Consider the following 27,779-nt stretch of genomic DNA (forward strand, 5'->3'; position numbering starts at 1 on the left):
ATGGTGCCAGAACAGCAAAAAGAAAAAAAAAATTGGCACATGGCACAATATTTCGGAATCTACAACCCTCAAGGAACGTAACAAGGGGTACAGTGAGCCTTTACACCCAACAGGTGTTTGACGAATTAGACGTGAAAATGAATGAGGGATCTCAGGCCAGTAGAAAACCCCTTATATCTTTTAAGAGATTCTGCAACAACCTAGTGGGTGCGGTGAAATGGTTCAAGGAAAAATCACAGAATATAAATTGGTTGCAAATAAACCTCCCCGAAGGGAATATTCATTGTGGGAGATGTAACCAATGCAGATTCCTACAGCACTCTAGAACCATATATCTAGGTGCACAGGAGATGGTAAAACGCCATAAGTTATTTATATGGTGTTCTGTGAGTGTATGAGATAAAAACATTTGTAAAGTTATATTCTCTCTCCATAAGAGGTTTGTGGACCATCAGAGATCTGTACAAACAGGCAAGGGCAGCCTAAGGCTAATAGAGCACATCTGTCAAGTACATCAGGAGGACACAAATAATCTAAAATTTATGGAACTTACATACATAGACAAGATGGATTCAGGAGGTGATCACCACCATTTCCTTAAAATAATAATAATAATAATAATAATAAAAAAGAAAAAAAATCAGAAATCATTTTACTTTCCAAAGCATTAAGAACTGGATGGTACCAGAGGCTGAACTGTGCTGATACTCAGGCAAAGAAAGAGAGAGCAAACAGGGTTTATAAAGCAGATCCTGAAGTCTGCCTACAACAGATACCTAGAAACAAAGTTCAGAGTAAGGCAGAATTAACTGTTATCCAGCCCATGTAACAAGGTGTGGCTGAAACAGTACAGTGGGATTTTTTAAAATTCTTCTTTATTGGGATTTTTAAAAGATTTTTTACAGGGAGAGAAAAACAGGTTGACACAGAAAAGTACAATAAAATAAGACCCATGCGGTCTAGAATACAAAAACGTTAGGTAGATATCATGGGAGTGCATCTGACCCATACTTCCTAAATTAGCACAAATGGAGGAAGAACAAAAAAAGGGAAATGTGAGGAAAAGAGGGAAAGAAAAGGTCAGCAAAGAAAGATGGGACCGAGATACAGAACAGGCAGATCTGGCAAAACTCTATCTGGCAAAATCAACAATTAGGATAACAATGCGCTAGCATTCAACAGAAAAAAAGGGGGCATCACGAATCAAAGAAGCCACAGTCAACCAATCTATACTTCATCTTGGGGACCACACAGTATCTGTTACCCACCTAAATAATTGCCTGTACATACCACAAAGTGGATTACAAGGGGCAGACTAATGCATCAATAAATATAAAGGTTTTCCATTTAGGGAAGAAAGTTTTGGTCGCTTTCTCCCTATGTCACTCAGTATCGATCCTGTCAATGCCAATCAGTTGTTTTAATTGGACAATCAGTTCAGGAATAGTGGGTAACTTATCCTCACCTGACGGTGCACCCTCTTTGCAACCAGTAACACAATGTAGGCCATTTTTGGGATGAATCTCACTGGGATGTGTGTACTATTTTGTGGATGGAGAAAATGAAAAATGACACCCTATAGTTCTTTGAGGAGGTCTACTGACCATGATCATTTTAAGTAGGCCAACACCATGTGGGTGATTTATCAAAACCTGTGGAGAGGCAAAGTTGCCCATAGCAACCAATCAACCAAAAGATACCCAAGCACCAAGTCAAACAAGAAAGGAGGTTTGTCACTTTCTGCACAGGAAAGGGGTTGGAGAAGAAACCCAGTGTATGGATTCTTGCTCCTGCTGTGTCATATAATCCTGACAAAAATGTTTGGAAGTGGCCATCAATTTCAAACCTGTCCAGCCACATGCCCAGCCAATCCCAACACACGTTATGAGAAGCCTTTTCCTCATCAAGCGCTAGTAAAATCAGTGGAGCATTTGGCTTGGCATGATGCCCGTACCATCAGCCCCTAATGAAACCAACTTGCGACTTACCTGCCAGGGACGGCAAAAAGATATTGAACCTATCTGCCATCAATTTAACTAGAAGCTTTAAATCTTAATGAGAGAAATCGGCCTGTAAAAATTTGGGTCAGATCTGTATTAGGTTTTAGAGCAATTTAACATGGGCTATGTTGGAATGCAGGGGGAGAAATTAGTAAAATCTCTGCTATCAGGGTGGCCAACATGCCAGGCGTCATAGAGATTAACTGCATCCAGAAATGGTCGCTGTAACCTATCTCTAAGTTGGTCCGTCGGTGTGAGAGTGGAGGATCAGTCTGTCATCGGCTACTTAACAGACAGTGTTAAAGTTGCCTCCTATTACCTTTAAATACACAGAGCGCCACATCTAGTAATATCGTCTTTTGATCTTTTGGAATTTTCTATCAATTGATCATATTGCTGCTGAAGCCCATAATGGGTCTGATATTTTGCACAAGCATGAAAGTATTGGCTTTTTAAATTAAATACACTCTCCCAGTATGGGTTAAATAAAATGATAAGAGAGTAATTTTTAATTAATTATATCATAGTATGAACATTCCTTAACATACATTTTTATTATTTTAACAGGACTTCTATACATTTTTTTTATATTGATTTGTTTACATTGATGCATTTATTGTCTTTGCATTTGTCTTTTTTATTTCACACCATTCATGTTGAGACAATTAGGATACTGTTGCTTTAATTTTTGTATGAACAGATTTGATAGTTAACCTCATACTTTATAATTATTTCTCTGAAGGGGTTCTAACCTATCCTCTTTTGTGCATTGTATTTATATTTCCTGCAGCATTAGCTTTCGTGTGCCAAGCTGAATTATCTGTTTCTGCTCCACACAAAGTCTTTGCTGTTACCTTGGTATCGTTTTGCGGTTCACTGTATCTTTCATGTGTTCCATCTATAAAGGAAATGACGATGATCAACTGACCAGCTTTTTGGTTAGGTGACCAGCGGTTACGGCACTTCTAGTTTTTGCACGGTCCTAGAACACACAAGAGATCATCTCACATGTAAGTTTATTTCCGTGTTCTATTTCCATATGGAGAGACTTGTACCCTATAGCTAACAACATTATATTAATAAGTTGCTATATGATACTTTTTGACACCATACACAGGTTCTCTTTTTCACTGGAAAACCCCTTTAACCTCCATGAGGAGATGTGGACTTTGTTGTTGGAAGAGCTCAAGGTTGCAGTCCCCTGAATAGTTTTAGATTGCTGGCAGCAGCGTCCTGGAGGGATGACAAAGAGTAGAAGCTGCTTTGTATTAGTAATAAAGATGAGCCGGATATGTAAGTCAAAAGAAGAATAAAAAAAAAAAAAAGAGTCCAGAAGCAAGCCAAGGTCAAACCCCAGGAGTTACACTATAAAGTGTGAAAACAACAGAGAAAGAGGACTAAACAAGTAGCAAAAACAAAACTATGCCACAGTCAAAACAAGGATTGAAGAGGACCTGACGGCAGTCTAGGATTTTTTATTTCATTTTGTAGCTTCGGATAACCTGATTTTAATGCTATTTTCATTTTGTTGCTATGATCCTTCATTTTTAATATATAGGGATTTTACCATTTAGTATTGCCACTACTTGTACTTTACTGTGAATTGTCAAATGGGCAGAAAAAGTACAGAACCAAAAAGCAAAATCCTTTTATTTTGGGAACAGAGGGGCGAAGAGACAAAATAAAAACATCACTGAAATCAGGGCACCTGAGGCTACCAAATGATTTAAAAAACCTGACAATGTGTCCCTCTTAAAATCATAATACAAACATAAAGTAGGACCTAGAAAGATATGTAACTTAGTCACCAGGCAGTGTCCAAATGGATAGTCCCACTTTAAACAAGGCACCTCGCATGGTGTCTTTCCAAGGAACTTATCGTTGTCTGTACAACCCACTGCTATATACTATGAATATAGCTTGAGTTTTACTTTAATTTTGTACAGTATGTAACAGGGCAATTGTTGTGTAGATAAAAGTTGTGTAAAGTGTTCAAAATTAAATTCTAAATGTAAATATTTTTTATCTGTTAAGCAAACTTGTGCTCTAACGCATGTTATTGAAGGGACACGGAATCTTACCATTTGGTGTCTATAATACCCATGGAGACCTATGTGTATACTGTTACGTTATGCACTCCGGCTGCACACGCTGGCCGTGAGCGCATGGTCCCCTTACCTGCTGCTGCCGACGGGGCTGGGACTCGCATGGCGGGATGCGCCCGCATGCGAGCCCCAGTCCGTCACTCTCTGGATGTTTCTCCTGCCTCCGTCTCCGCCTCTCTGCTCCGGCACGCGTGTCCCCGTCTCCTAGGGGGCGTGCTTGCCGGAGCTTTAAGATTTAAAGGGCCAGTATGCTCATTAGTGTAATTCACCTGTGGCTCATTTATAAATTCCTCCACCCTCCTCACTCCCCTGCCGGACCTTTGTTGCCTTGTGCCTTAGAGAAAGCATTCCTCAATATTGCCTTGCCGTGTATCTGATCCCTTGCTTTGTGACTTTGACCTTGCTCCTCTGCCGCCTGCCTACTGAACTCCTGCTACATCCCGACTACGCTACTGCGCCGCCTGACCTGACCTTCTGCTATCCAGACTACGAGCTGCCTTATCGCTCCTGTGCCTTGCATCTCCTCAGCCGCCTGTGTGGTCGAGCCGTGCCAGGGGTAGCAATCTGGGTGCCGCCTGCCAAAGCAAGTCTATCCCGCTTTGCGGCGGGCTCTGGTGAAAACCAGCGACACCTTAGACTCCGCTCCATGGTACGGTCTGAGTCATCTGCTATTCAGGTCCTGATACACCTACACCGGAGTTCCTGTCTTCAGAAACGTGTTACATATACACTCAAGGTAAATGTATCTGGTATGTTTCTGTAACATGGGTGTAAATGAGTACATGTCCTTTATTGAATAGCCTTTGTTTGCGCTCACCTTTGCATCAACTCTTACCAAATAAAATGTGTCCCTATATGTGGAATTCAATGCATATTAGCAAGAAATGGTATTTTACAGAAAAAAATTAAATACATAGAAAGGAATTTTAGATCAGGAAACTAAATTTGTATTTGCAATGATTCAATACTCTTTCACATTGTGTCTGTATTACGTATCATAAATATTACTTTGTGCCCCTATGCTCTCACACAACTGTTAAAAGTAAAATAGCAAAGTTTATCATTGGGGAAGAGATTATCATCCCCAGTCAGTTACATTACCAGTGAACAATTCACAGCAGACTACACTCCATGGACAGTCTAGCGCACTGTGACAGTATGTTTATTAGGGCAGGGAGGGCACAGAGTAGTCAGTGCATGCTTAAAGTGTACCCGTCAGATCCAAATATATCACTCAGTACCTAATCCTGACCATGTACATCTAATTTTTATGTGTCTAGCACCTTTATTTTATTTTTTTAATACACTCTTAATTTAGCTCACTAGTCTGAATTCCTCTCAAAGTGAAGGGGCGTGGCCTCACTGTGCAGGTCTCCGCCCCCTCCCTCAGTATGCTGTCTGTTCACATCTCCCCTAGCATTAGCAAAACTACAACTCCCAGCTTGTCCTCACGGACACAAGCTGACAGTGGAAGGATTTATCCTCCAGCAGTTAGCCCTGCGCTCACAGCTGTCAATCAATGAAGTGTGTCCATGACGTAGGTGATGACGCATGGACACAGCAGGACTAGTATGTGTCCAAGCAGGCAGGGGGGCAGTTGTTTGACTGGCTTTTTCAGTATGAAATACTGAACATTTTCTAATGAAGGCATTTGCAAAACCTATTGGTTTTACATGCTTTACAACAATCAAAAGTTTTTGTATCTGACAGTGCCCATTTACAGACTCTTAATAGTTATCTATGGCTGTGTTCACTAAAAGTGAATCTGTCATTTCTACATCTCTATATGCTTAGCACCAAAGTGTCCAGGAGGTGATGCTGAGCTGCAGCATGCATGCCTCCTCCCTTATACACTCCTCACTGCCCTGATTGATATACAGAACATATGTACAATGCTGGAAGATGAGTCCTATACATCAATCACTTAAAGGGGTACTCTGCTGCTCAGCGTTGCTGGAGCCCCGCCCCTCATGACATCACACCACGCCCCCTCAATGCAAGTCTAGGGGAGGGGGCGTGGCGGCAGTCACGCCCCCTCCCATAGACTTGCATTGAGGGGGCGGGGTGTGATGTCATGAGGGGCTGGGCTATGACATCACAAGCTCCCGGCTCCAGCAGCGGAGTACCCCCTTTAATGCAGACATGAAGTAGCAGCTTGGTACCACCTCCTTGACACTTGAGCAACTGAACCATAATATGGAGCTGATACCGGCTCTATACAGAACCATAAAGACAATCTACATCTACCTACAGGTTCTTTTAATATGAGACCATCTCTAATAGTCTCATTTCAGTCCACTTTACATTCTGTACAAAGAGAAGTAACATAATCTTAAATAAACATATTCTCAGTGTATTTTATTTGAAGCACTGTATGATCACATTATTTAGCCATCTGGCCCCAGTAGCTTTGAAGGGGTTAAAAGTGCATAGTTAAAAAGTTGAAAACGCTCTTAACACATAAAAAAGCATGCAAATGTCACATTATGACTGCGAAGAATCACTGATAGTGTTAGAGGTCTTCATTTACAGTTTGCTGTTATTGCATTACTTTTCAAGAATCAGTTCAAGGATCACATTCTCTTTCTATTTCGTTCATTGCCTGCGCATGGCGCACAGGTAGGCAGAAGCAGGTGGTTAGAGGAAGCAGCATTCTACAACATCTGGTTTTTAACATCAGTGGCGATGGAACATGTGGATCCAAATGTTATAATTTGAGTTATATAGGTGTAACAGTTCTGGTTCACAGTATAGTCAGTATATGGGTAAATATCCCGTGATCTCTGAAGAGATGAAAGAGATACATTCCTGTTTTTATCTTTCATGCTTAGTATTAGCATCATTACGTTCCACGGTGACACCATTGGCTTTAGTGGTTAGATCCTTCTTATTGCAGTCTTTCTCCAGATAGAACTCTGCCAGTACAGGACAGTGCTCTGATGCCACTCCTCCCCAAGACCAGTTATCTGGAATCCATGGATTAGTTAACCCTTCTCTTACCACCAAAGAATAACCTGTATAGAATGAAAAAACAAACAAACAGAGACAGTGTCATTCTAACTGTAGGATGCATATTTTCCACTGGTCGGCATATTTGTTATTTTACCAATATCTTATTGCTACAATAGAACACAAACCATTGCTAGCATAGGGGTTTATCACTCAATTCCTATGAAAGGGAAACTGACAACCGGTTCACCCACACTCAACCCAATACACAGGGTTATAGTGCGAGTGAACTGGATTAAAATCACGTATTACTCACGCGGACCGGTGCCGCCATTTTGGAAATATACAATGTATTAGCCGACCTCGCTTATATGTTAATCGCCAGCTTTGCGCAATGGAGGCAGGAGCCAGCATACCCAGCATCTCTGACTCCTTCCCCTCTATTCCGATGTGCCTGCCCAGAGCATGGTCACATGGGCGAAGGGGGTCTCATAAATATTCATGAGATGGACTGGCATATCGGAGCAGAAGGATGCTGGGTATGCAATTAAAGGAAAACTGTCAGATATTTTCTCCTGCACTATCCACATACTGATGGATAGTGTGGGAGACACTGATTCCAACAAGCCCTACCTTGCCAGAATCCGCCCGGCCGTTCGCCCGCAATTGTAGTTTTATTATATGTGGAAATCTTGCTGTAACTGGCACGGGCGGGGCTTCTGCAGCTTAACTGGAACTGACGTCAGCGCCACTTATGAATTTTCATCCCCCCTCCCTCCAGTTCTCCCTCTCTTCGACACTTCTAGCTGAAGGGAGGGGGGGATGAATATTCATAAGCGGAGCTGACGTCAGTGCCAGTTAGCTGCAGAAGCCCCGCCCGTGCCAGTTACAGCCTGGCATATAATAAAACTACAATTGCGGGCGAACGGCCGGGCGGATCCGGGCAAGGTAGGGATCATTGGAATCAGCGTCTCCCGCACTATCCATCAGTACCTGTGGATAGTGTGGGAGAAAACATGTGACAGGTTTCCTTTAACATGTAAGCAATGTTGCCTGCCAGCTAATACATTGTATATCTCCAGAATGGTGGCATCGGTCCAGGTGAGAAATGATTTTAATCTGATTTACCCGCACTATAACTCTGTGAATTGGGTTTAGTGCGGGTGAATCAGCTGTTTTTCTTTAAAAAGTAAGAATTGAAGGGTTTATATTATGATATTTTCTCACTGCCAATTCAGTAGTGCCAGAAATATTCCAATGCCACCTAAGCAGAGGAAATCAGGCAGCCAAGCCAGGCTTTTGTAAGGGGATCTGCCAACTTTCCAGACTATTTTAGTACAAACTTGTATTCTCCATCAATTAAGAATTCTGGAGATTTTTTGTGCCGATCCTATGTTATTCCTCCTGGAAATGTAGAGTTACCTTGGTCAATTAAACAGAACAATGTGCCTGCCAATAATGACTAGAACACTAGAGGAAATGTAAATGACTAAAAAGGAGGGCACCGTTAATGGCACTGTGGGGATGAGATGGGTTATTGTGGCCAACTCTCAGGGTGGTGATGTCTGGAAGTTTACCGGTAGAGGAAGGAACTGCCCTAACAAACTTGAACAAAACTACATCCTGTCCCCGTGAGTCAAATATTTTAATATCGGCTAAAAATAACACATATACTTCTGGCACTGACCTGTGAACACTTTCTTCAAGCTCTTGCTGATCCAGATATTGTCTAAGGACCTGTTGCCTTGAGGGCTTTTTGTGCTGATATTGGTATGTGTGCTAGCTGGAAGCAAGTTCTGGAACTTTTCTTTTCTTAGAGAATCAAAGTTATTGCTGTCTGGTGGTTGGCTGAATCCTCCTAAAATGATCACATCTTTTTCCCCTAGAAAATTAAGAAGAACATTTTAGCCACAGAAAACGGCTCTTTGTCTTAAAGCACACCAGAAGTCATATCCATAGATAGTTACACACACCTTACGAATTGCACTGCTTATTATTACGCCATTTTTTTAAATGCCCTCTAGAGGCCGCTGTTGCTCCGGTCTCCAGTTTTATGTATCTTAATAGCGGACCATAAATTTATAAGGCAAATATATTGCTATAATTTTTTTTATATATATATATATATATATATATATATATATATATATATATATATATTTTTTTTACATTAGGCCAGCACAGCTCAAAGCTGTGCAGCTCATAGAGCTTCTATGTCTTGTACATGAGCAGTCTCACATACCTTAAATTACATAAAGAATATACTGCAGTAATGCTCTATCCACATTAACAATTTTTTTTTTCCCATTATTTATTTATTTTTTTAATAGACAAACATTGATATTAATGACTCTATTGACTTAAAGGGGTACTCTGCTGCTCAGCGTTCGGAACAAACTGTTCCGAACGCTGGAGCCGGCGCCTGGGTGCTCGTGACGTCATAACCCGCCCCCTCATGACGTCACATCACGCCTCGCCCTCTCAATGCAAGTCTATGGGAGGGGGCGTGACGGCTGTCACGCCCCCTTCCATAGACATGCATTGAGGGGGCGGGGCGTGACATCATGATGGGGTGCGGCTATGACGTCACGAGCTCCCAGCGCCGGCTCCAGCGTTCGGATCAGTTTGTTCCAAATGCTGAGCAGCGGAGTACCCCTTTAAGTTTTATTTTTCTGATGGTAAGTGCCATCAGTTGGCATTAGCCTTTATTCCATCAGGTTACTGTTGCTTTTTAATCTGCCATGATATTTTCTGCAAAGCCTGTTGGCTTCCCTTAAAGGGATATTCCAGGCCAAAACTTTTTTTTATATATCAACTGGCTCCGGAAAGTTAAACAGATTTGTAAATTACTTTGATTAAAAAATCTTAATCCTTCCAATAGTTATTAGCTTCTGAAGTTGAGTTGTTGTTTTCTGTCTAACTGCTCTCTGATGACTGACGTCCCGGGAGCTGTGCAGTTCCTATGGGGATATTTTCCCATCATGCACAGCTCCCGAGACGTGACATCATCACTGAGCAGTTAGACAGAAAACTTCAGAAGCTAATAACTATTGGAAGGATTAAGATTTTTTAATAGAAGTAATTTACAAATCTGTTTAACTTTCCGGAGCCAGTTGATATATAAAAAAAAGTTTTTGCCTGAAATACCTCTTTAAGGGGGCATCTTTGAATCAATGGTGTCTCATTGAGACCAGAGGATATGATTCAGTGGCCCCTCCCATGCATTAGGGATTTACATAGCTTGAGCCCACCAGAGGACTCTCTAGAGCAGTGGTCTTCAACCTGCGGACCTCCAGATGTTGCAAAACTACAACTCCCAGCATGCCCGGACAACATCTGGAGGTCCGCAGGTTGAAGACCACTGCTCTAGAGAATCAGTCCAACCCTGATACAAGTAATAAGAAAAATGTATTAGAGCCTCTTCTGTGTCATAAAAAAAATAAAAATAAATTAATCTAATGAAAAATATGAAGCTGCAAACAATGTCTTCTATACAATTAATGGAAACAAACAAAACCATCTGAATATTCTACATGAATGACTTTAGCTGCTAAGATGTTCTGCATAAGAGGTTTATAAATTGCAATGTGTGTATTACGTTCAGCTGCTATGTGATTGGCACTGCCTTTCCTTTTTATAATGATTTAGGATATTTATTATATCATTGAGCCCATGAGCCTAATACAGATTATTTATTGCTCAGCTTTGCATGCTGGATGGTAATAAATGATCTAGGCTTTAAAAAATAATAATAATAATAATACAGAATCATTCTGACACAAAAATGTGAAAATATGTGGTAAATAGGATTGGGTGAAACTTGTAGTTAAAAAGGTTATCCAGGTATAGAAATGCAAAGTAACATTTTTTCCAAAAACAGCACCACCCCTGTCCTCAGGTTGTGTGTGATATTACAACTTGGCTCCATTCACCGCAATGGAACTGAGCTGCAAAACCAATTAGCTCTGTCTTTCTATCCCATTAGTCAAATGTGAGAAGGGTACCGTGTGTTACCAGTAGCTGGGCACTGCAGCAGGTATGTCATCTGACCACAACTTCACAGAAGGGTTTATGTATTGGCATCATTGGGACACAGATCCATTTAGATGGATACACCTTAATAAAATGGGAATGGTTGATATTACCTTCCTGTTTGTGGCACATTAGTATATGTGAGGGGGGAAACTTTTCAAGATGGGTGGTGATCATGGCGGCCATTTTGAAGTCGGCCATTTTGAATCCAACTTTAGTTTTTTCAATAGGAAGAGGGTCATGTGACACATCAAACTTATTGGGAATTTCACAAGAAAAACAATGATGTGCTTGGTTTTAATGTAACTTTATTCTTTCATGAGTTATTTACAAGTTTCTGACCACTTAAAATGTGTTCAATGTGCTGCCCATTGTGTTGGATTGTCAATGCAACCCTCTACTCCCACTCTTCACACACTGATAGCAACACCACAGGAGAAATGCTAGCACAGGCTTCCAGTATCCGTATACACTGCTATATACTACTATATACACCGCAGGGGAAATGCTAGCACAGGCTTCCAGTATCCGTATACACTGCTATATACTACTATATACACCGCAGGAGAAATGCTAGCACAGGCTTCCAGTATCCGTAGTTTCAGGTGCTGCACATCTCGTATCTTCACAGCATAGACAATTGCCTTCAGATGACCCCAAAGATAAAAGTCTAAGGGGGTCAGATCGGGAGACCTTAGGGGCCATTCAAATTGCCATCTTGAGATGCTCCACATCATTTTCTTTCCTCATAATGCCATCTATTTTATGAAGTGTACCAGTTCCCCCTACTGCAAAGTACCCCCCCAACATACTGATGCCACTCATCCTTCACAGATAAGAGTCACCTTCTCTATACATTTCTATATGAACGAACAGAGAAAGTGACACAACTGACACTGTGGTATTCAGCAAGATCAGATCAGATCAGTAGTCACATGGTGTATGAACAGGACCGCAATGGGACATTATGCAAAGTACTAGAGGACGGGGGAAATATATGCTTTAATATGTATTAAAGGGGTACTCTGGTGGAAAACATTATTATTATTATTTTTTTTTTTAAATGAACTGGTGCCAGAAAGTTAAACATTTTTGTAAATTACTTTTATTTAAAAATCATAATCCTTCCAGTACTTATCAGCTGCTGTATAATACAGAGAAAGTTCTTTCCTTTTTGATTTTTGTTTCTGTCTATCCACAGTGCTCTCTGCTGACACCTCTGTCCATCTCAGGAACTGTCCTGCACAGGATAGGTTTGCTAAGGGGATTTATTCCTGCTCTGGACAGTCCCTGACATGGACAGAGGTGTCAGCAGAGAGCACTGTGGTAAGACAGAAAATAATTTAAAAAAGAAAAGAACTTCCTCTGTATTATACAGCAGCTGATAAGTACTGGAAGGATTAAGATTTTTAAATAGAAGTAATTTACAAATTTACAACACAAATAGAGAAACATAGCCGCACATCCACCATTTGTATTTTGATCTACTTGCTTCTCAGCATAATTAAAAAAATTAACAGGTTGTTAGTATACATTTTGATCAAAAAAATACAAGCCCACTCGCCACGTCAAGGCCACCTAGTCAGAGTGGGTCCCTAACCTAACACTGGCATAGCGCTGGGCGGCAACCACTGACTCCGAAACACCATGCCCACAGGGGAAAGACCCAGTGGCCAGGCAGCCCCACTGCTGCCCGACCTAGCCCCTGGCTTTGGGCCGCACCACCTCACAGACAAAGCATCACAGAAACAATGGCCGCCACAGGGAACCACAACAGTGTGAACACCTACTATAATTTACAAATCTGTATAACTTTTTGGCACCAGTTGATGTAAAAAAATGTTTTCCACCGGAGGATCCCTTTAAGTATACACCGGAGGGCTTCTATAAAGAATGTGCACATTTTTCCATTCCCATTCATTTTTACCCTCTCTATATTTTCTTTATTCATAACATACTTTATTTTTTCAGAATTTCTTTGCTTGAAAAAAATGTAATGGATTTTGAGGGTTTTACATTTTCTGAAGCATTTTTTCTTTTCATTACATCATATTTGTGACACACACATTTCTATAGAGTAGCCTATAGAAACAATGCCAAAAAAAACACTGGCCCAACTTTATTAATCTGTCTGAAACAAAAAATGTCTGGTTTTGCCTTTAGATGGGTACGCCACCCCTAGACATCTTATCCCTATCCAAAGGAAAGGGGATAAGATGTACGATCGCTGCCCCCCCCCCCCCCCCCCCCCCCGAAATCTCTGCTGCGGCACCGCAGACATCAGGTGCACAGAGCGAACTTCGCTCTGTGCCTTATGACTAGCGATGCGGCGCTGACGTCACGGCCACACCCCCTCGTGACATTACACCCACCCTATCAATGCAAGTCTATGGGAGGGGGCGTGGCGGCCGCCACCCCCCTCCCATAGACTTGCATTGAGGGAGAGTGGCCGTGACGTCACCAGCCTACGGTGCAGCAGCCGTCGTTCTAAACAAACACCCGGTGCTGCACGGGCCCCCCGCGATCAGACATCTTATCCCTATCCTTTGGATAGGGGTTAAGATGTCTAGGGGCGGAATACCCCTTTAACAACCAATCACAGCTCAGGTTTCACATCTTAACATGCTCTGGTAAGATGAAAACTGAGCTGAGATTGAGCTGAGCTTCAGGCAGATTAATAAATCTGGGCCATTGTTTTTAATATGTTTAATATATTAATCTAAAAGTTCACGTAATATCTGGCTGTGGTCTTATAACAAAAGAACACAGGAAATCTTGTCAGGAAAAGTGCCAAAAAATGCAGAAAAAACAACAAAAAGCTGCACCTAGACATCCAAATACAAAAGACATCAAAAAATATGATGTTCTACTATTCTGCGAAGAAACAATGCACAGGCATGGGTATGAATACTTCAGTAAATGCAGCTAAAAGCATTAGAATTGCACAGTGATTGATTATCCTATCGCCAGTGATAACGTTCAGGCTGCCAGGAAGCATTCCAGGAATGACTCTCAGGGACAGGTTACATCATGTCCTGGTAGCTGGGACTTACTACCTTACATACCTTTCAGGGTCTCCTGCAGCGTTTGTCCAAAGGTGGATGATTTGTGGCCGTCGCCATGTTGCTTTCCACCCTCATGTGGGGGAGGGCGCAGATGAATATTTACCAGGGTGACATCACTGACTCCAACCTAAGTAACATAAAGCAAAAAATATATAAAATGAATGACTGGAATCTTTATATAAAGCCAACATATTAAGCAGCACTTTACAATACAGAGGGTAGATAAACTTATGAAATTTCACAATACAGAGTCAAAAACTAAACAAAAAAATATTTAACTACTCAACCAAGAGACATGAAAGCCTTGCTCACAAGAGCTTACAATCTATGAGGAATTGGGGTAAAAGTGCTTGAACCTTTTATACAACTAAAAATATAAAAGAGAGCGCTCCATAGAGTAAAACCAACTGGGTAGGTATTGGTAGAAGGATTATTTTTAAAGCCTCTTACCCCAAGTGGTGGTTTGAGCTCACACACAACAATGGACAGCGTGTAAAGATTGTTAGAGCCCGGTCTGCAGCCCCCCAACCAAGTAGATAGAGACAAATGGACTTCAAAGGTGCGGTGGGTCTTTTGCGGCGCTGATTCGGAACAGGCACATCAGGTGAGTATAAAAGGTTTATTAAAATGCAACACGTTTCACCGCACATGCGCGGCTTCATCAGGCGATGCCTGATGAAGCCGTGCATGTGCAGTGAAACGTGTTGCATTTTAATAAACCTTTTATACTCACTTGATGTGCCTGTTCCGAGTCAGCGTCGCAAAAGACCCACTGCACCTTTGAAGGCCATTTGGCTAAACCTTTTATACAAAGCAGAGGCGAAGAAGGAAAATTTGACCCTTACAGAGGCGCTGCTAGTTCCAGAGTAATGTAGATGCCAACCATAGGTATTGGTAAAAAACACCGGAGTGGTTTATTAGAGCATAAGAGGACAATGAAGTACACAGATGACGCGTTTCGGGGGAGCCACCCCCTTCCTCAGATCAGTGTGCAAGGGTCTGTAAGGGTCATATTTTCCTTCTTCGCCTCCACTTCTATGAGGATCGGATCTTTTCCTTCCCTGGGACCCAGGCTCAGCAGTAGCTCCAGCCTTTCTGTCACCCACGGTGTGGGTTATAAGCGAATATCCTATTCGCTCAAGGTGAGCGGCCACTACCTAGGGGCAAGTCCTGCCCGTTCACTGTGACTTTGTTTTAATTTGTTATCCTGTTTAGTGGTAACGCACAAGGCGCCTGTGTCGGTCTCTCTTTTTTTCTCTCCCACTCTCAGGTTTATACAAAGCAGGGTAGTAGACATAAAGCTATATGCATCAGTTACTAGCCAGTGTGTATGTACTGATATAAATCCCGTGGAGAAATCAATGACAAGTAGTAAACATAATAAAAGCCCTAAAGACCCATGCTTCACTTTATCTACCATTACATATACATTACTTAGTGAAAACAAACATGTTGAATTTGTTACGAAGCGCCCCACAGGCAAATAAGCATATATACAGGAATATAACTAAGCCGCCCCTAGGCTTCAGCATATTATACCTACACCAGAGAAGCATGAAATACTAATACATGAAAAGATTAGGAACTTAGCATCTGAAGACTTTTCATTGATATTACTGGACATAGAGAAGTCGGACCGGCACTGCGTTAATCTGCAAGTATAGGATCTCACTATGCGGGTTTGATGAGGAACATTTACAATGCGAGATGCGGAGGTGCTCTGACGTAACAAACACTGCATCCCCCCCGGTGTGTGTTCCTCTCCGCAATTTGTGTTTATGCGAGTATTTCCTACAATAAAGAAGACTGATAAGAAGCGGTGAGTTGCCGACATCTTTTGTTCTCCGTTCCTTATTGATATTACTGGCACAGGGATCTGGAATCACAGTTCTGCACAGGTTACCAAGCTCAGATGTAGATTTGTGTAGCCAAATCTGCTGCGGATCCTGATACTCTTGTTCTTACACCACGAGAAGACATCTCAGGCGGTCCAAAAATATGTGTGCACCCAGCCTATTTTAACCTATTAAGCTCACTGACTGGAAAGTTAATTGGTTGGTGTAGCATTTTTTTTTTTTTATTAAAAAATGTTCTGCTGCTTCTCTGTATGCCGGCCAAAATTTCCTGTTTAGTTCTTATCCACTAGGCAGGTATAAATTCAGCTCATACTGTGCTTTTTTGTGAAAAAGGACTGGCATAAAGTGTTCTTTATTTTTATGTATGGGTTACAATGCAACTTTTTGTAGCACTTATAATTGATTTTATCTAGCAAGATTCAGTTGCAGCCAATGTTGTACACTGAGTTATATGCAAACTTGAGGACTGCAGCTGTCACTCAATCGGTAGCGCTACAAAACCAATGCAGTGTTGCCCTAGCATTACAAAGATGGTGGGTACAGCAGAACCCTTTCAAAAAGAGATGGTGGATCTGTCTGTACTACGGTCTGGTGAAAGGATATGCAAAGCAATTATCTACCAGAAGGCAAAGAGCTTGCTCTCTGGTGCCACTAGTGGGCGGTAGCATTCAACAGCCTTAGAACATACAGATGTAGTAGAGTCAGGGCAATTTCACACAACAAAATTTCCGAGCAGAATCCGGAGGGAAAAAATAACACTGCATCTCGTTCAGTTCGATCTTACAAATCTGTATGGAAGATGTATGACAGATGAGTTATAAATTTAAGTGATAGTTTGATAATCTGTGTTTCCTTCCTAATGCTGTGTCAACATTTTTCTCTGTATGATGAATGTTAAACTGTAAGTTAGCTTGGAAAAGGAGCGTGTTCTCTCTGTATTTTTAGCTGTTGTGAGGTGAGATGATAAATTTACTGTAGGTGTAATGCACATAATCTTTTGATCTAGGTGATCAGGAGAGCTGGCATGATGTATGGGTAGAAAATAGCACCACAATAAGACTTGTCTTTATCAAACTGTAAGCCGTCTAAATAGTACTTATAACCAGGAGCTGTGTGCTCCTTCTTATTGTGGGCGGCATGAACTGGGTTTCTTACGTTCCAAATCATATGGAACATGCTCTCTGGATTTGGTAAGGTTGAAATTGTGGAGAGATTTAAAGGGGTTATCCACCATAAGGTGATTTTAGTACGTACCTGGCAGACAGTAATGGACATGCTTAGGAAGGATCTGCACTTGTCTTGGGCTAAATGGCTATGGCTAATGACTATTTCCTCTTGAAGTTCCCTCAAACAACAAGTCCCAAGATCCCTTGTTTGTACGTTTGAGTTCCCTTTTCTCTTTCACACACATCAGTCACCCCACCCTTTGCAGCACACGTGAGCTATGTGTGCTGTTCATTAAACTACAATTTCCTGCAGCCCTGTGAAGAATGATTCCCACTCAGAAGTTGCTCCACCCAGCATAAGCAGTGAGGGCGAGTAGCCGACACTCACTGCTCTGAAGCGAGCGCAGCTCCGGCACTTGCCTTAAAGCCGTTTAACCCCTTAAGGACTCAGGGTTTTTCCGTTTTTGCACTTTCGTTTTTTCCTCCTTACCTTTTAAAAATCATAACCCTTTCAATTTTCCACCTAAAAATCCATATTATGGCTTATTTTTTGTGTCGCCAATTCTACTTTGCAGTGACATTAGTCATTTTACCCAAAAATGCACGGCGAAACGGAAAAAAAAATCATTGTGCGACAAAATCGAAAAAAAAACGCCATTTTGTAACTTTTGGGGGCTTCCGTTTCTACGCAGTGCATATTTCGGTAAAAATTACACCTTATCATTATTCTGTAGGTCCATATGGTTAAAATGATACCCTACTTATATAGGTTTGATTTTGTCGCACTTCTGGAAAAAATCATAACTACATGCAGGAAAATTTATACGTTTAAAAATGTCATCTTCTGACCCCTATAACTTTTTTATTTTTCCACGTACGGGGCGGTATAAGGACTCCTTTTTTGCGCCGTGATCTGAAGTTTTTATCGGTATGATTTTTGTTTTGATCGGACTTTTTGATCACTTTTTATTCATTTTTTAATGTTATAAAAAGTTACCAAAATACGCTTTTTTGGACTTTGGAATTTTTTTGCGCGTACGGCTTTTGGAATTGACCGTACGGCTTAATTAATTATATAATTTTATAGTTCGGACATTTACGCACGCGGCGATACCACATATGTTTATTTATTTTTTTTTTTACACTGTTTTATTTTTTTTATGGGAAAAGGGGGGTGATTCAAACTTTTATTAGGGAAGGGGTTAAATGACCTTTATTAACACTTTTTTTTTACTATTTTTTTGCAGTGTTATAGGTCCCATAGGGACCTATAACACTGCACACACTGATCTCTCATCCTGATCACAGGCGTGTATTAACACGCCTGTGATCAGCATTATCGGCGCTTGACTGCTCCTGCCTGGATCTCAGGCACGGAGCAGTCATTCGTCGATCGGACACCGAAGAGGCAGGTAAGAGCCCTCCCGGTGTCCGATCAGCTGTTCGGGACGCCGCGATTTCACCGCGGCGGTCCCGAACAGCCCGACTGAGCAGCCGGGATACTTTCAGTTTCACTTTAGAAGCGGCGGTCAGCTTTGACCGCCGCTTCTAAAGGGTTAATACCGCACATCGCCGCGATCGGCGATGTGTGGTATTAGCCGCGGGTCCCGGCCGTTGATTAGCGCCGGGACCGACGCGATATGATGCGGGATCGCGGCGCGATCCCGCTTCATATCGCGGGAGCCGGCGCAGGACGTAAATATACGTCCTGCGTCGTTAAGGGGTTAAAGGGGTAGTCCGGTGGAAAACTTTTTATTTTTTAAATGAACTGGTGCCAGAGGGTTAAAATGATTTGTAAATTACTTCTATTAAAAAATCTTAATCCTTTCAGTACTTTTAAGCAGCTGTTTGCTACAGAGGAAAATCTTTATTTTTTGAATTTCTTTTTTGTGTTGTCCACAGTGCTCTCTGCTGACACCTGACGCCCGTATCAGGAACTGTCCAGAGCAGGAGAAAATCTCCATAGTAAACCTATGCTGCTCTGGACAGTTCCTGACACGGACAGAGGTGCCAGCAGAGAGCACTGTGGACAACACAAAAAAGAAATTCAAAAAGTAAAGAATTTCCTCTGCAGCATACAGCTACTAAAAAGTACTAAAATGATTAAGATTTTTTTAATAGAAGTAATTTGCAAATCAGTTTAGCTTTCTGGCACCAGTTCAAGTTTTCCACCGGAGTACCCCTTTAAGGATTCAGGGCATACATGTTCACCCTTGGTCCTTAAAGGACAACTGTAGTGGTCAAAAATCCCTGCCCAAATGTTCCCCAAACAAAAGTTATACAATTCAGTCAATTAGTTCTATTTACCTATATGCAGCCGTTTCTGAGATATTAGAGTTGCCAGCATAGCCCAGTCCTGCGTCCGTCCCCTATTCATTACATTGCAGCCGCCATCTTGGGGACGGAGATCTCTTCCTCCCAGCAGTGTTTGTGCTCCCCCTAGCCTCTGTCAGGTCCTCCCTCTTATGCATATGCATGAGCGGGTGCTTTCTGAGGCAGCCATAGGCTCATCCTCAGAAACGCCCCTATCTGTAAGATTCAAGCAGGGGGAGAATGAGGACGTCCACAGCTCCTCCCCCCTCCCCTGCTCTGTCTACATAGGACCTCACTTATCACGGGGAGGATTCAAGTTTTCATGGGGGAAACACAGAGCAAACCACAGAGCAGGGAGGGGAGGGACGTGTATGTGGAGGAGACATATTACACTGCACGGGCTGGTGGTGTATAGACTACAGGGAATAAATATCACACTGGAGATGATTCTGTGTGTGAGGGGGGGGGGACTACTGAATGACACATGCTGGGAGTTGTAGTCCCTGTTATGTGTGTGTGTATGCCAGTGTTTCCCAACCAGGGAATGCTGGGAGTAGTAGTTTTGCAACATCTGGAGGGACCCTGGTTGGGAAACACTGGTGTATGAACTACAACTCCCAGGAGACTACAGAGATACAATAGAGGTGTTTGTGAACTACAACTCCCAGGAGACTACAGAGAGACAATAGAGGTGTTTGTGAACTACAACTCCCAGGAGACTCCTGATACAATAGAGGTGTTGGTGAACTACAACACCCAGGAGACTACAGAGATACACTATAGGTGTTGGTGAACTACAACACCCAGGAGACTACAGAGATACAATAGAGGTGTTTGTGAACTACAACACCCAGGAGACTACAGAGATACAATAGAGGTGTTTGTGAACTACAACTCCCAGGAGTCTCCTGATACAGTAGAGGTGTTGGTAAACTACAACTCCTTTATACACTCAAACAGCAGAAAGCTGACAGGGCATGCTGGGATTTGTAGTCTTGCAACAGCTGGAGGCACCACTGGAATTCCCGGCATGCCCGAACAGCATATAAAATAACTGGGCATGCTTGGAGTTGTAGTTGTGAAAAAGATGGAGGGACCCCTATCAGGACAGTTTTATAGACAAACAATTATGGGTTTTTTTTTACCATTTTTACTTTCACTATCCACTTTCCAGAGCCCACACTACAGTGAGCACGGAGGCAGCTGCTTCATCACTGGACAGGAGCCAGCATGGGGAGGGGGAGATGAGCAGAAGGGGAGGGTGTATGCATAGGGAAGGGAGATGTGGGCGTTACAATATAATAATTTGCTCGGGGGGACAGAACAGGGGGAGGGCAGCAGCTTACAGGAAGTAAGCACAAGGCATGATGGGAGATGTAGTTTTACTTTCACTTCTCCTCCGTAATTCGTGTGCTGATAACGGGAGAACGACTGGGCCAATTTTGATGGGGGAGACATTGTTGGAAAGGTCTTTCAAAGACCTATTAAATGAGGTAAAAAAAAGTTTTTTTGCCCAGCACTGCAGATGTCCTTTAAGTAATCATAAGTTATAAGTTAGTCATAAGCTATTAACCTGTGGAGCGAGCAGCATGCCAAGCCGCTCCGCTCCCCAGCAATAGATACATTTCACATTCATAACTTTAAAGTCAACAGTGTCTGTTCTATGATGGGAGCTATAGTAGGATAGGCGGTTCCTGTTGGGGAAGTGGGCAGCATTGTTTCGCAATCCACCGCCAGCCAACTCTATGAAAAACCATCATGTACACTGTAGAATTTAAAAAAAAACTGCCAGGAGCCCTAAATGGCCACACGGTGCTGGCCATTCAGGGCTCCCAACAGGGTATTTGAAGTTATGAATGTGAAATATATGTTGCTGTGGAGTGGAGCGGCATCGCATGCCGCCCGCTCCCCAGGTTGATGACTTATTATCGCAGCAGGTCTCAGAATCGAGACCCAATGCGATCAATCCCTCCGCCCCTGTACTACTACCCCCAACATGGAACAGACTGCAAAAAGAAAGGAGAACTCTGTTCCATGATGGGAGTAGTAGTACTACAGCAGACTCAGTAATTATGTGCGAATTCTGCACAAATTCGGCAGAAAGTCAGCCACATTGACTTCAATAGGACTCTGCAGCCGAAGTCCGGAAAAATATAAGACCAGACTTATATTTTTCCAACCCGCACAAAACTGAATTTCAGCAGCAGAATTCCACATGCGGAAATTCTGCTGTGTTAATGACAGTTCAGAATCCCATTAAAGTTGAAGGGGTATTCCGGCTTTATACATCTTATCCCCTATCCTTTGGATAGGGGATAAGATGTATAAAGCCTGAATACCCCTTTAATGGACAATTAATTCACGCAGAATATTCACATGGATTTTCCGCCATGTAAACGTGGCCTAAGGGGAGACCCCGAAATGGCAGCAGGAGGAAGCAATGGACAGGGCCATATGGAACTAAGGTAACTCAGCAGCTGTGCCCTCCAAAATGAGCAAAACACTGGCAATATCAGACCGCCGACTCAGCACAGTGTTTCTGTCATTGAAATTAAAAACCTTGCAAAAAAAAAAGAAACCTGTGTTCTGAGCAGAGGGCGACACCACTATATAAGCAGAAAAAACTAAAGTCATGGCCCATTAGGATAAATCTGTAGGCAATTATTAGCAGTCATGTATTTTCACACTTTAAGATCATAATTCCTGGGAGAAGAAGATAAACACAGGTAAAGTGCTGCAGTCTCTACGTGGTGTATTTTTTGAGAGGACTGGAGATGGACCAGCAGGGGACTAGGACTTCAACTGCATGATCAACTAAGGCTAAGTTCACATGTGCCTTTGTGCTCTCTGAAAAACAGAAATGAACTGATCATTTGGATTTCAATGGGCCATTATTATTATCATTTAGAGCAGGTTCGCACAACAGACTTTGAGTGTAAGCTCGGAATTGATTCTGCTGTATGTTCTGGTGGGCAAGTTAGTTGTTGGTTTCCACCCAGAATTTTGTTCTTTCAAAACGGAATGAAGGCAGATGTTGTGCACTGAATTCCAAGCGGACAATCTGCCCGCATTATTGGGCCAAAAGTCTAAGTGGAAACCAAGAACCAACTCGTTGGCCAGAAACATACAATGGAATCAATTTCGAGCTTACACTTGGAAAGTCCGTTGTGTGAACCCGGCTTTAATCTCAGTTTACATCAGTCCAGTCTTTTTCTCTTTGTCCAATAAAACAGAACTCAAACATCTGTAAAAATGTTCACATTGAAATCTATGGTGAAGGATGCAAACTGGGGGTCCGTATGCATCAGTTTAGTATCTGTTTTTAACATGATCCGTTCAACTGCAGGAATGGATCTTAACTGAACGGATCTCATACGCTGTGAACTTAGCCTTACATCAAATTACTGAAGATTAGATTTCATGGCTGAACTCACAAGTGAAGAAACTGGAAAAGCACAGAATTTCTGCATATGAAATATTTCATGCTACAAAATGTTTATCAAATCTAAAAATATATTTCACATTTAGTTTTTAAACAACAGCATACTTCTGATGGTATTCTTATCAGCTCTTCATCAACAGGATGCTGATGTTTCACAACAGGAAGCTCTTTCTAGATAATAAAATTCTTCATTTTAATCATGGAAGGGAAAATAATTCAATGTTTAATCACCAGAATATCCTAAATGTGCACAGAACCAACTCATTCCAAATCTTAAAGGGCACCTGTAAGCAGGTCAAAATGTACTTGTCTTTTCAAAAGATTCTTAAAACCTTCAGAGCAGACTGGTGACAAAGTGATTTTAGTTCTCTCACTTTTATTGAGCCCCTGAAAGTCCTCTTCATGGTGCTCAGCAATTTCTCATTATCTCAATTTTAGGGGACTGAACCAGAGCTCGGCTGTTCACCGGAAGAACACATACAGTTTCTTTCTCCCTTAGATGTCTGGTCAATCACAGCACAACAGTTACTTCTCATTGTTATGCAGCGACATAGTGCTGGTGAAAATCCATAGCACCGAACTGGCTGCATTGTGTTGGGGGATGATTTACAGTATACTACTATAGATGACATGTAGAAAGAGCAAGCATGACTAATGCAATAAACAGTGGCAGTACAGAAAGGGCAGATGTTATAGTACACCCGGAGCTGCAGCTACTGCTGCTAAGATGAAATGTAAAATTGTCCTCCATACTGCCGTCAGAAAAAAAAAAAAAGATGTACATACCTTCCTTCGCTCCCCCGAGGCCTCTGGTAACCGGCTCCGGTCTCCGCCACGATCCTCTTCCTGGTTGCTGGTGGTTGGCGAGTCATACTGCGCTCAGCCAATCACCGACCACAGCGAAGTCCCGATTTGGCCGGCGATAGGCTGAGCGGCAGTGTGAGAACGCTTCTAGACACAAAATTCTTCACTACACCGGCACCTGCTGCTGGGGCCGAAAACGTCACACTGCCGCTCAGCCTATTGCCGGCCGAGTCGGAATTTCGCTGTAACCGGTGATTGGCTGAGCGCAGTATGACTCGCCGACCACCAGCAACCAGGAAGAGGATCGCGGCGGAGACCGGAGCCGGTTACTGGAGGCCCCGGGGGAGCGAAGGAAGGTATGTACATCTTTATTTTTTTACTACTGGCAGTATGGGGGACAATTTTTATATTCTGGAGTTCTCCTTTAATTAACAGGGTCACCAATTGCTGAGACACAGCCCAGGCTTGTTCTTTTCCTCTTTTCTGCACATAGCAGTAGCTAAGATCTGCCCACCTGTGACACTCATTTTCCCAAACAACAGGCAAAGGACAGTGGAATGCCAAGAAGGGAGACACCTAGTGGTCATAACTTTAGGGCTCTTTTTCAGGGGTAAAAAGTCATTAATTGTAAATGAAGTTATATTTTATCTTGTGCCTTACACAAGACATTATACTCAGCATTAAACCCCTTAAGGACCACAGGTTTTTCAATTTTTGCAATTTCATTTTTTGCTTATCACCTTCTAAAAATCATAACGCTTTCAATTTTGCACCTACAGACTCATATGAGGGCTTACTTTTTGCGCCACCAATTGTACTTTGCAATGACCTCACTCAATTCACCACAAAATTTACGGCGAACCCAGAAAAAAAAAAAATTTGTAGGGCAAAATTGGGGAAAAAACACCATTTTGTAACTTTTGGGGGTTTCCGATTCTACGCAGTGCACTTTTCGGTAAAAATGACACCATATATTTATTCTGTAGGTTCATATGGTTACAATGATACCCAATTTATATAATTTTTCTTTATTTTACTACTTAGAAAAATAATTAAAATAAGTATACGGGGTTAATTTTTTTGGCCGTTATCTGAAGTTTTTATCAGTACCATGATTGTTTTGATCTTACTTTTTGATCACTTTTTATAATTTTTTCTTAGGGTATACAAAGTGACCAAAAATACACAATTTTGGACTTTGGAATTTTTTTTATATGTACGTCATTGACCGTGCAGTTTAATTAACATTATATTTTTATAGTTCGGACGTGGCGATACCACATATGTTTATTTTTATTATGTTTATATATTTTTTATATGGAATTTGGGAAAAGGGGGGTGATTTAAACTTTTAATAAGAAAAGGGTTAATGTGTGTGTTTTTAAACTTTTTTAAAACTTAGGGGACTTTTAGGAGGAATCATTTGATTCCTCATACAGATCAATGTGGTTCCGTGGAACCACATTAATCTGTGTGCTGTGCCCTTGATTGATAAAGCCTGGTCCTGCCAGGCTTTATCATTCACAGAACAGCAGCCAGCACTATAGGAGAGTTAAGCCCTCTGGCTACCTCAGAAGTGGATCGCGACCGCGCTGCGGGGTCACCCCACATGACCACCAGGGAGCAGTTAGAGGTACCTTTAGACGCCGCTGTCAGCTTTGACAGCGGCGTTCTAAAGGGTTAATAGCCAGCTGCATGTTGGCTATTAACGCCGGCCCTCAGCTACAAAAATCAGTCAGGAGCCCGAGTCGGGAGCCCGCGTCATACCCCGTTAATGGCACATGGACGTGAATACACATCATTGGTCGTTAACCAGTTAAAAATCTCTATTAACCTAAAGGTAAAAAATCAGACAGCTTGTTACCTTAAAATGCGCAATGTAAGGTTGTGAATATGTGTGCTTGCCATTGCCATTGTTCTGATAGGCTTCATGTAAACTAACATTCTTCAGTTCAATGCCAGCTGTTGTATCCCACAGAAATCCAGAATACATTCCTTTCTGTGAAAGAGAGCAAACAAGAAAATCAAAAACTGAATTGAAGGAGCTTATCCAGGACTAGATAAAGCCTAGCTGCTTTCTTTCAGAAACAGCGCCACTTTTGCCTTACATTATTGTATGGTATTGCATTCAGTTCCATTGCAGTGAATGGAGCAGAGTTTTAATACCACACAAAACCTGCGGACAGGTGGGGTGCTGCTTTTGGAAGAAAGAAGCTAAGGTCTTTTTAATCCTGGATAACCCTTTTATTTAATTTTTTTTATTATATATATATATATATATATATATATATATATATATATAACCCCTTTAATTTCTAATAAACATTATTTTTTATGTGAGGTAATCGGAAAATGTAAAGATGATAAAAAAAAATCTTTGGCCACCATTGCATACATATACTAGAAGATAAACTGGTAGGGTAACTGCCTTCATATGAGTATAGCCAAAGTATATATAATGTCTGAGACAAAGAAATTAAATAGTGATTCCCATTGGATAAAGGGACTAATGTAAATGATGGCAGTGCTGTGAAATATGTTGCTGCTATATAAGTAACAGAAATAAATTTCATGGCATAAAAAAAGACTTTCAGGGCAACTAGCATTTAAAGGGGTTCTCTGGTGATTAGACATCTTATCCCCTATCCAAAGGGGGACCGCTGGGGACCCCCGTGATCTTGCACGCGGCACCCCATTTGTAATCAGTCCCCGGAGCATGTTCGCTCCGGGTCTGATTACCGGCGACCACAGGGCCGGCGGCGTGTGACGTCACGCCTCCGCCCCCGTGTGACGTCACGCTCCGCACCTCAATACAAGCCTACGGGAGGGGGCGTGATAGCTGTCACACCCCCTCCCATAGGCTTGCATTGATGGTGGAGTACCCCTTTAACATAGGGCAAAATGGGATCATGAAAAAAATGAAGTTATATGAGCTTTCATTCGTTGGTTGGAGTTTTGTATTCAGTGGCTCTTTAATATACCATTATAAACCTTTTTATCTTTTACATTCAAGCAAAAAATCCATAATTTCTGTAATCTATCCAAAACGTAATGTACTAAAAAGCTCTCAGACCTTCGGCATGTTGCTCTCCAGCTATTGGCAGCTACAAATTCTCCTGTGCTCAAGGAGTGTTATAGCATTACTGAAACAGCATCAAGGTCAGAACCATAAGAAACATATTACTGTCACTTGGTTCCTAGGCCAAGATCGTATATCATGAAATAGGTTCTGAAGCCAACACTGTACACAATATCATTAGCACATATTACAATAGGTATTTCCACTGTAACATTTTCACAATTTTCTCTTTTTCTCAATAATTGGCCATGAATGTAAGGTATATTTAATCTTGGTGTAGCTGAAACCTCCTATTATGTTTCTTATTCAGGTGACATGTTTCCAGCTATATTTAGGATCAATGTCATTCGGTTCCTAAATATGGTACCCTTAGAATGTTATTGACTTAAATTGTAGCTCTGATTGCCATTGTGTAAAACTGGTGGCCAACAGATTTTTTTTTTCATTAGAATCAATATTTTCATGGAAGCCTCCTGTCAAAGTGGAGCGTCAGGACTCGTGTGTAGAAGGCAGAGTACATGGTTTGGCTATCTCTGACAGCTCCCATAAAGAATGAATGGGAAAGCAAAGTGTACACACATCCCACCACGCCATCCTGACAGGAAACTCAGATCCTCGTTTTTGAGACTGCAGGGGGTCTCAGCAGTTGAATACCCCACAATCAGATTGTTATCCCCGATCCTGCGGATAGGGGATAACTTAGCAAGTTGGGACAACCGCTTTAAGATTCATCTATCTTGCCAATGACATGAGATATGAATTTGTAGACTATTGTTAGACCCAATTAAATTTTGTAAGATCTAATGTTGTCTGTGATGGTAATGCAAATAAAATATACAACATATGCTATTATAATAAGCTCGATGTGCCAATGAAGATAAATATCTAAATTTAATGGGCTACTAAACATATACTACACAATAGTAGGTGATTCAAGGTAAATTCAGATGCCATTTGGTATTTTTAAA

The 27,779-nt window shown here is 41.8% G+C and overlaps 1 protein-coding gene across 2 annotated transcripts in view; it reads right to left on the reverse strand.

Annotated features, from left to right (window-relative positions):
• Window positions 1-6,448: 6,448 nt before the first annotated feature.
• The window catches only part of EEPD1 (endonuclease/exonuclease/phosphatase family domain containing 1), a 119,538-nt gene continuing 98,207 nt past the window's right edge, over window positions 6,449-27,779 (reverse strand). Inside the window, exons 4-7 of one of the 2 annotated variants that reach the window (XM_056520483.1) lie at window positions 25,597-25,731; window positions 14,152-14,278; window positions 8,742-8,936; window positions 6,449-7,119 (exon numbers count right to left, since the gene is read on the reverse strand). In XM_056520483.1, coding sequence (XP_056376458.1) covers window positions 6,920-7,119; window positions 8,742-8,936; window positions 14,152-14,278; window positions 25,597-25,731 — 657 coding nt within the window. In that variant the 3' untranslated portion in view covers window positions 6,449-6,919. The remainder of the gene's footprint in view (window positions 7,120-8,741; window positions 8,937-14,151; window positions 14,279-25,596; window positions 25,732-27,779) is intronic. The other variant, XM_056520484.1, reaches the window with a different exon arrangement.

This window comes from Hyla sarda, chromosome 5 (assembly GCF_029499605.1).
Source record: "Hyla sarda isolate aHylSar1 chromosome 5, aHylSar1.hap1, whole genome shotgun sequence".
In the NCBI taxonomy this organism is placed as follows: domain Eukaryota; kingdom Metazoa; phylum Chordata; class Amphibia; order Anura; family Hylidae; genus Hyla; species Hyla sarda.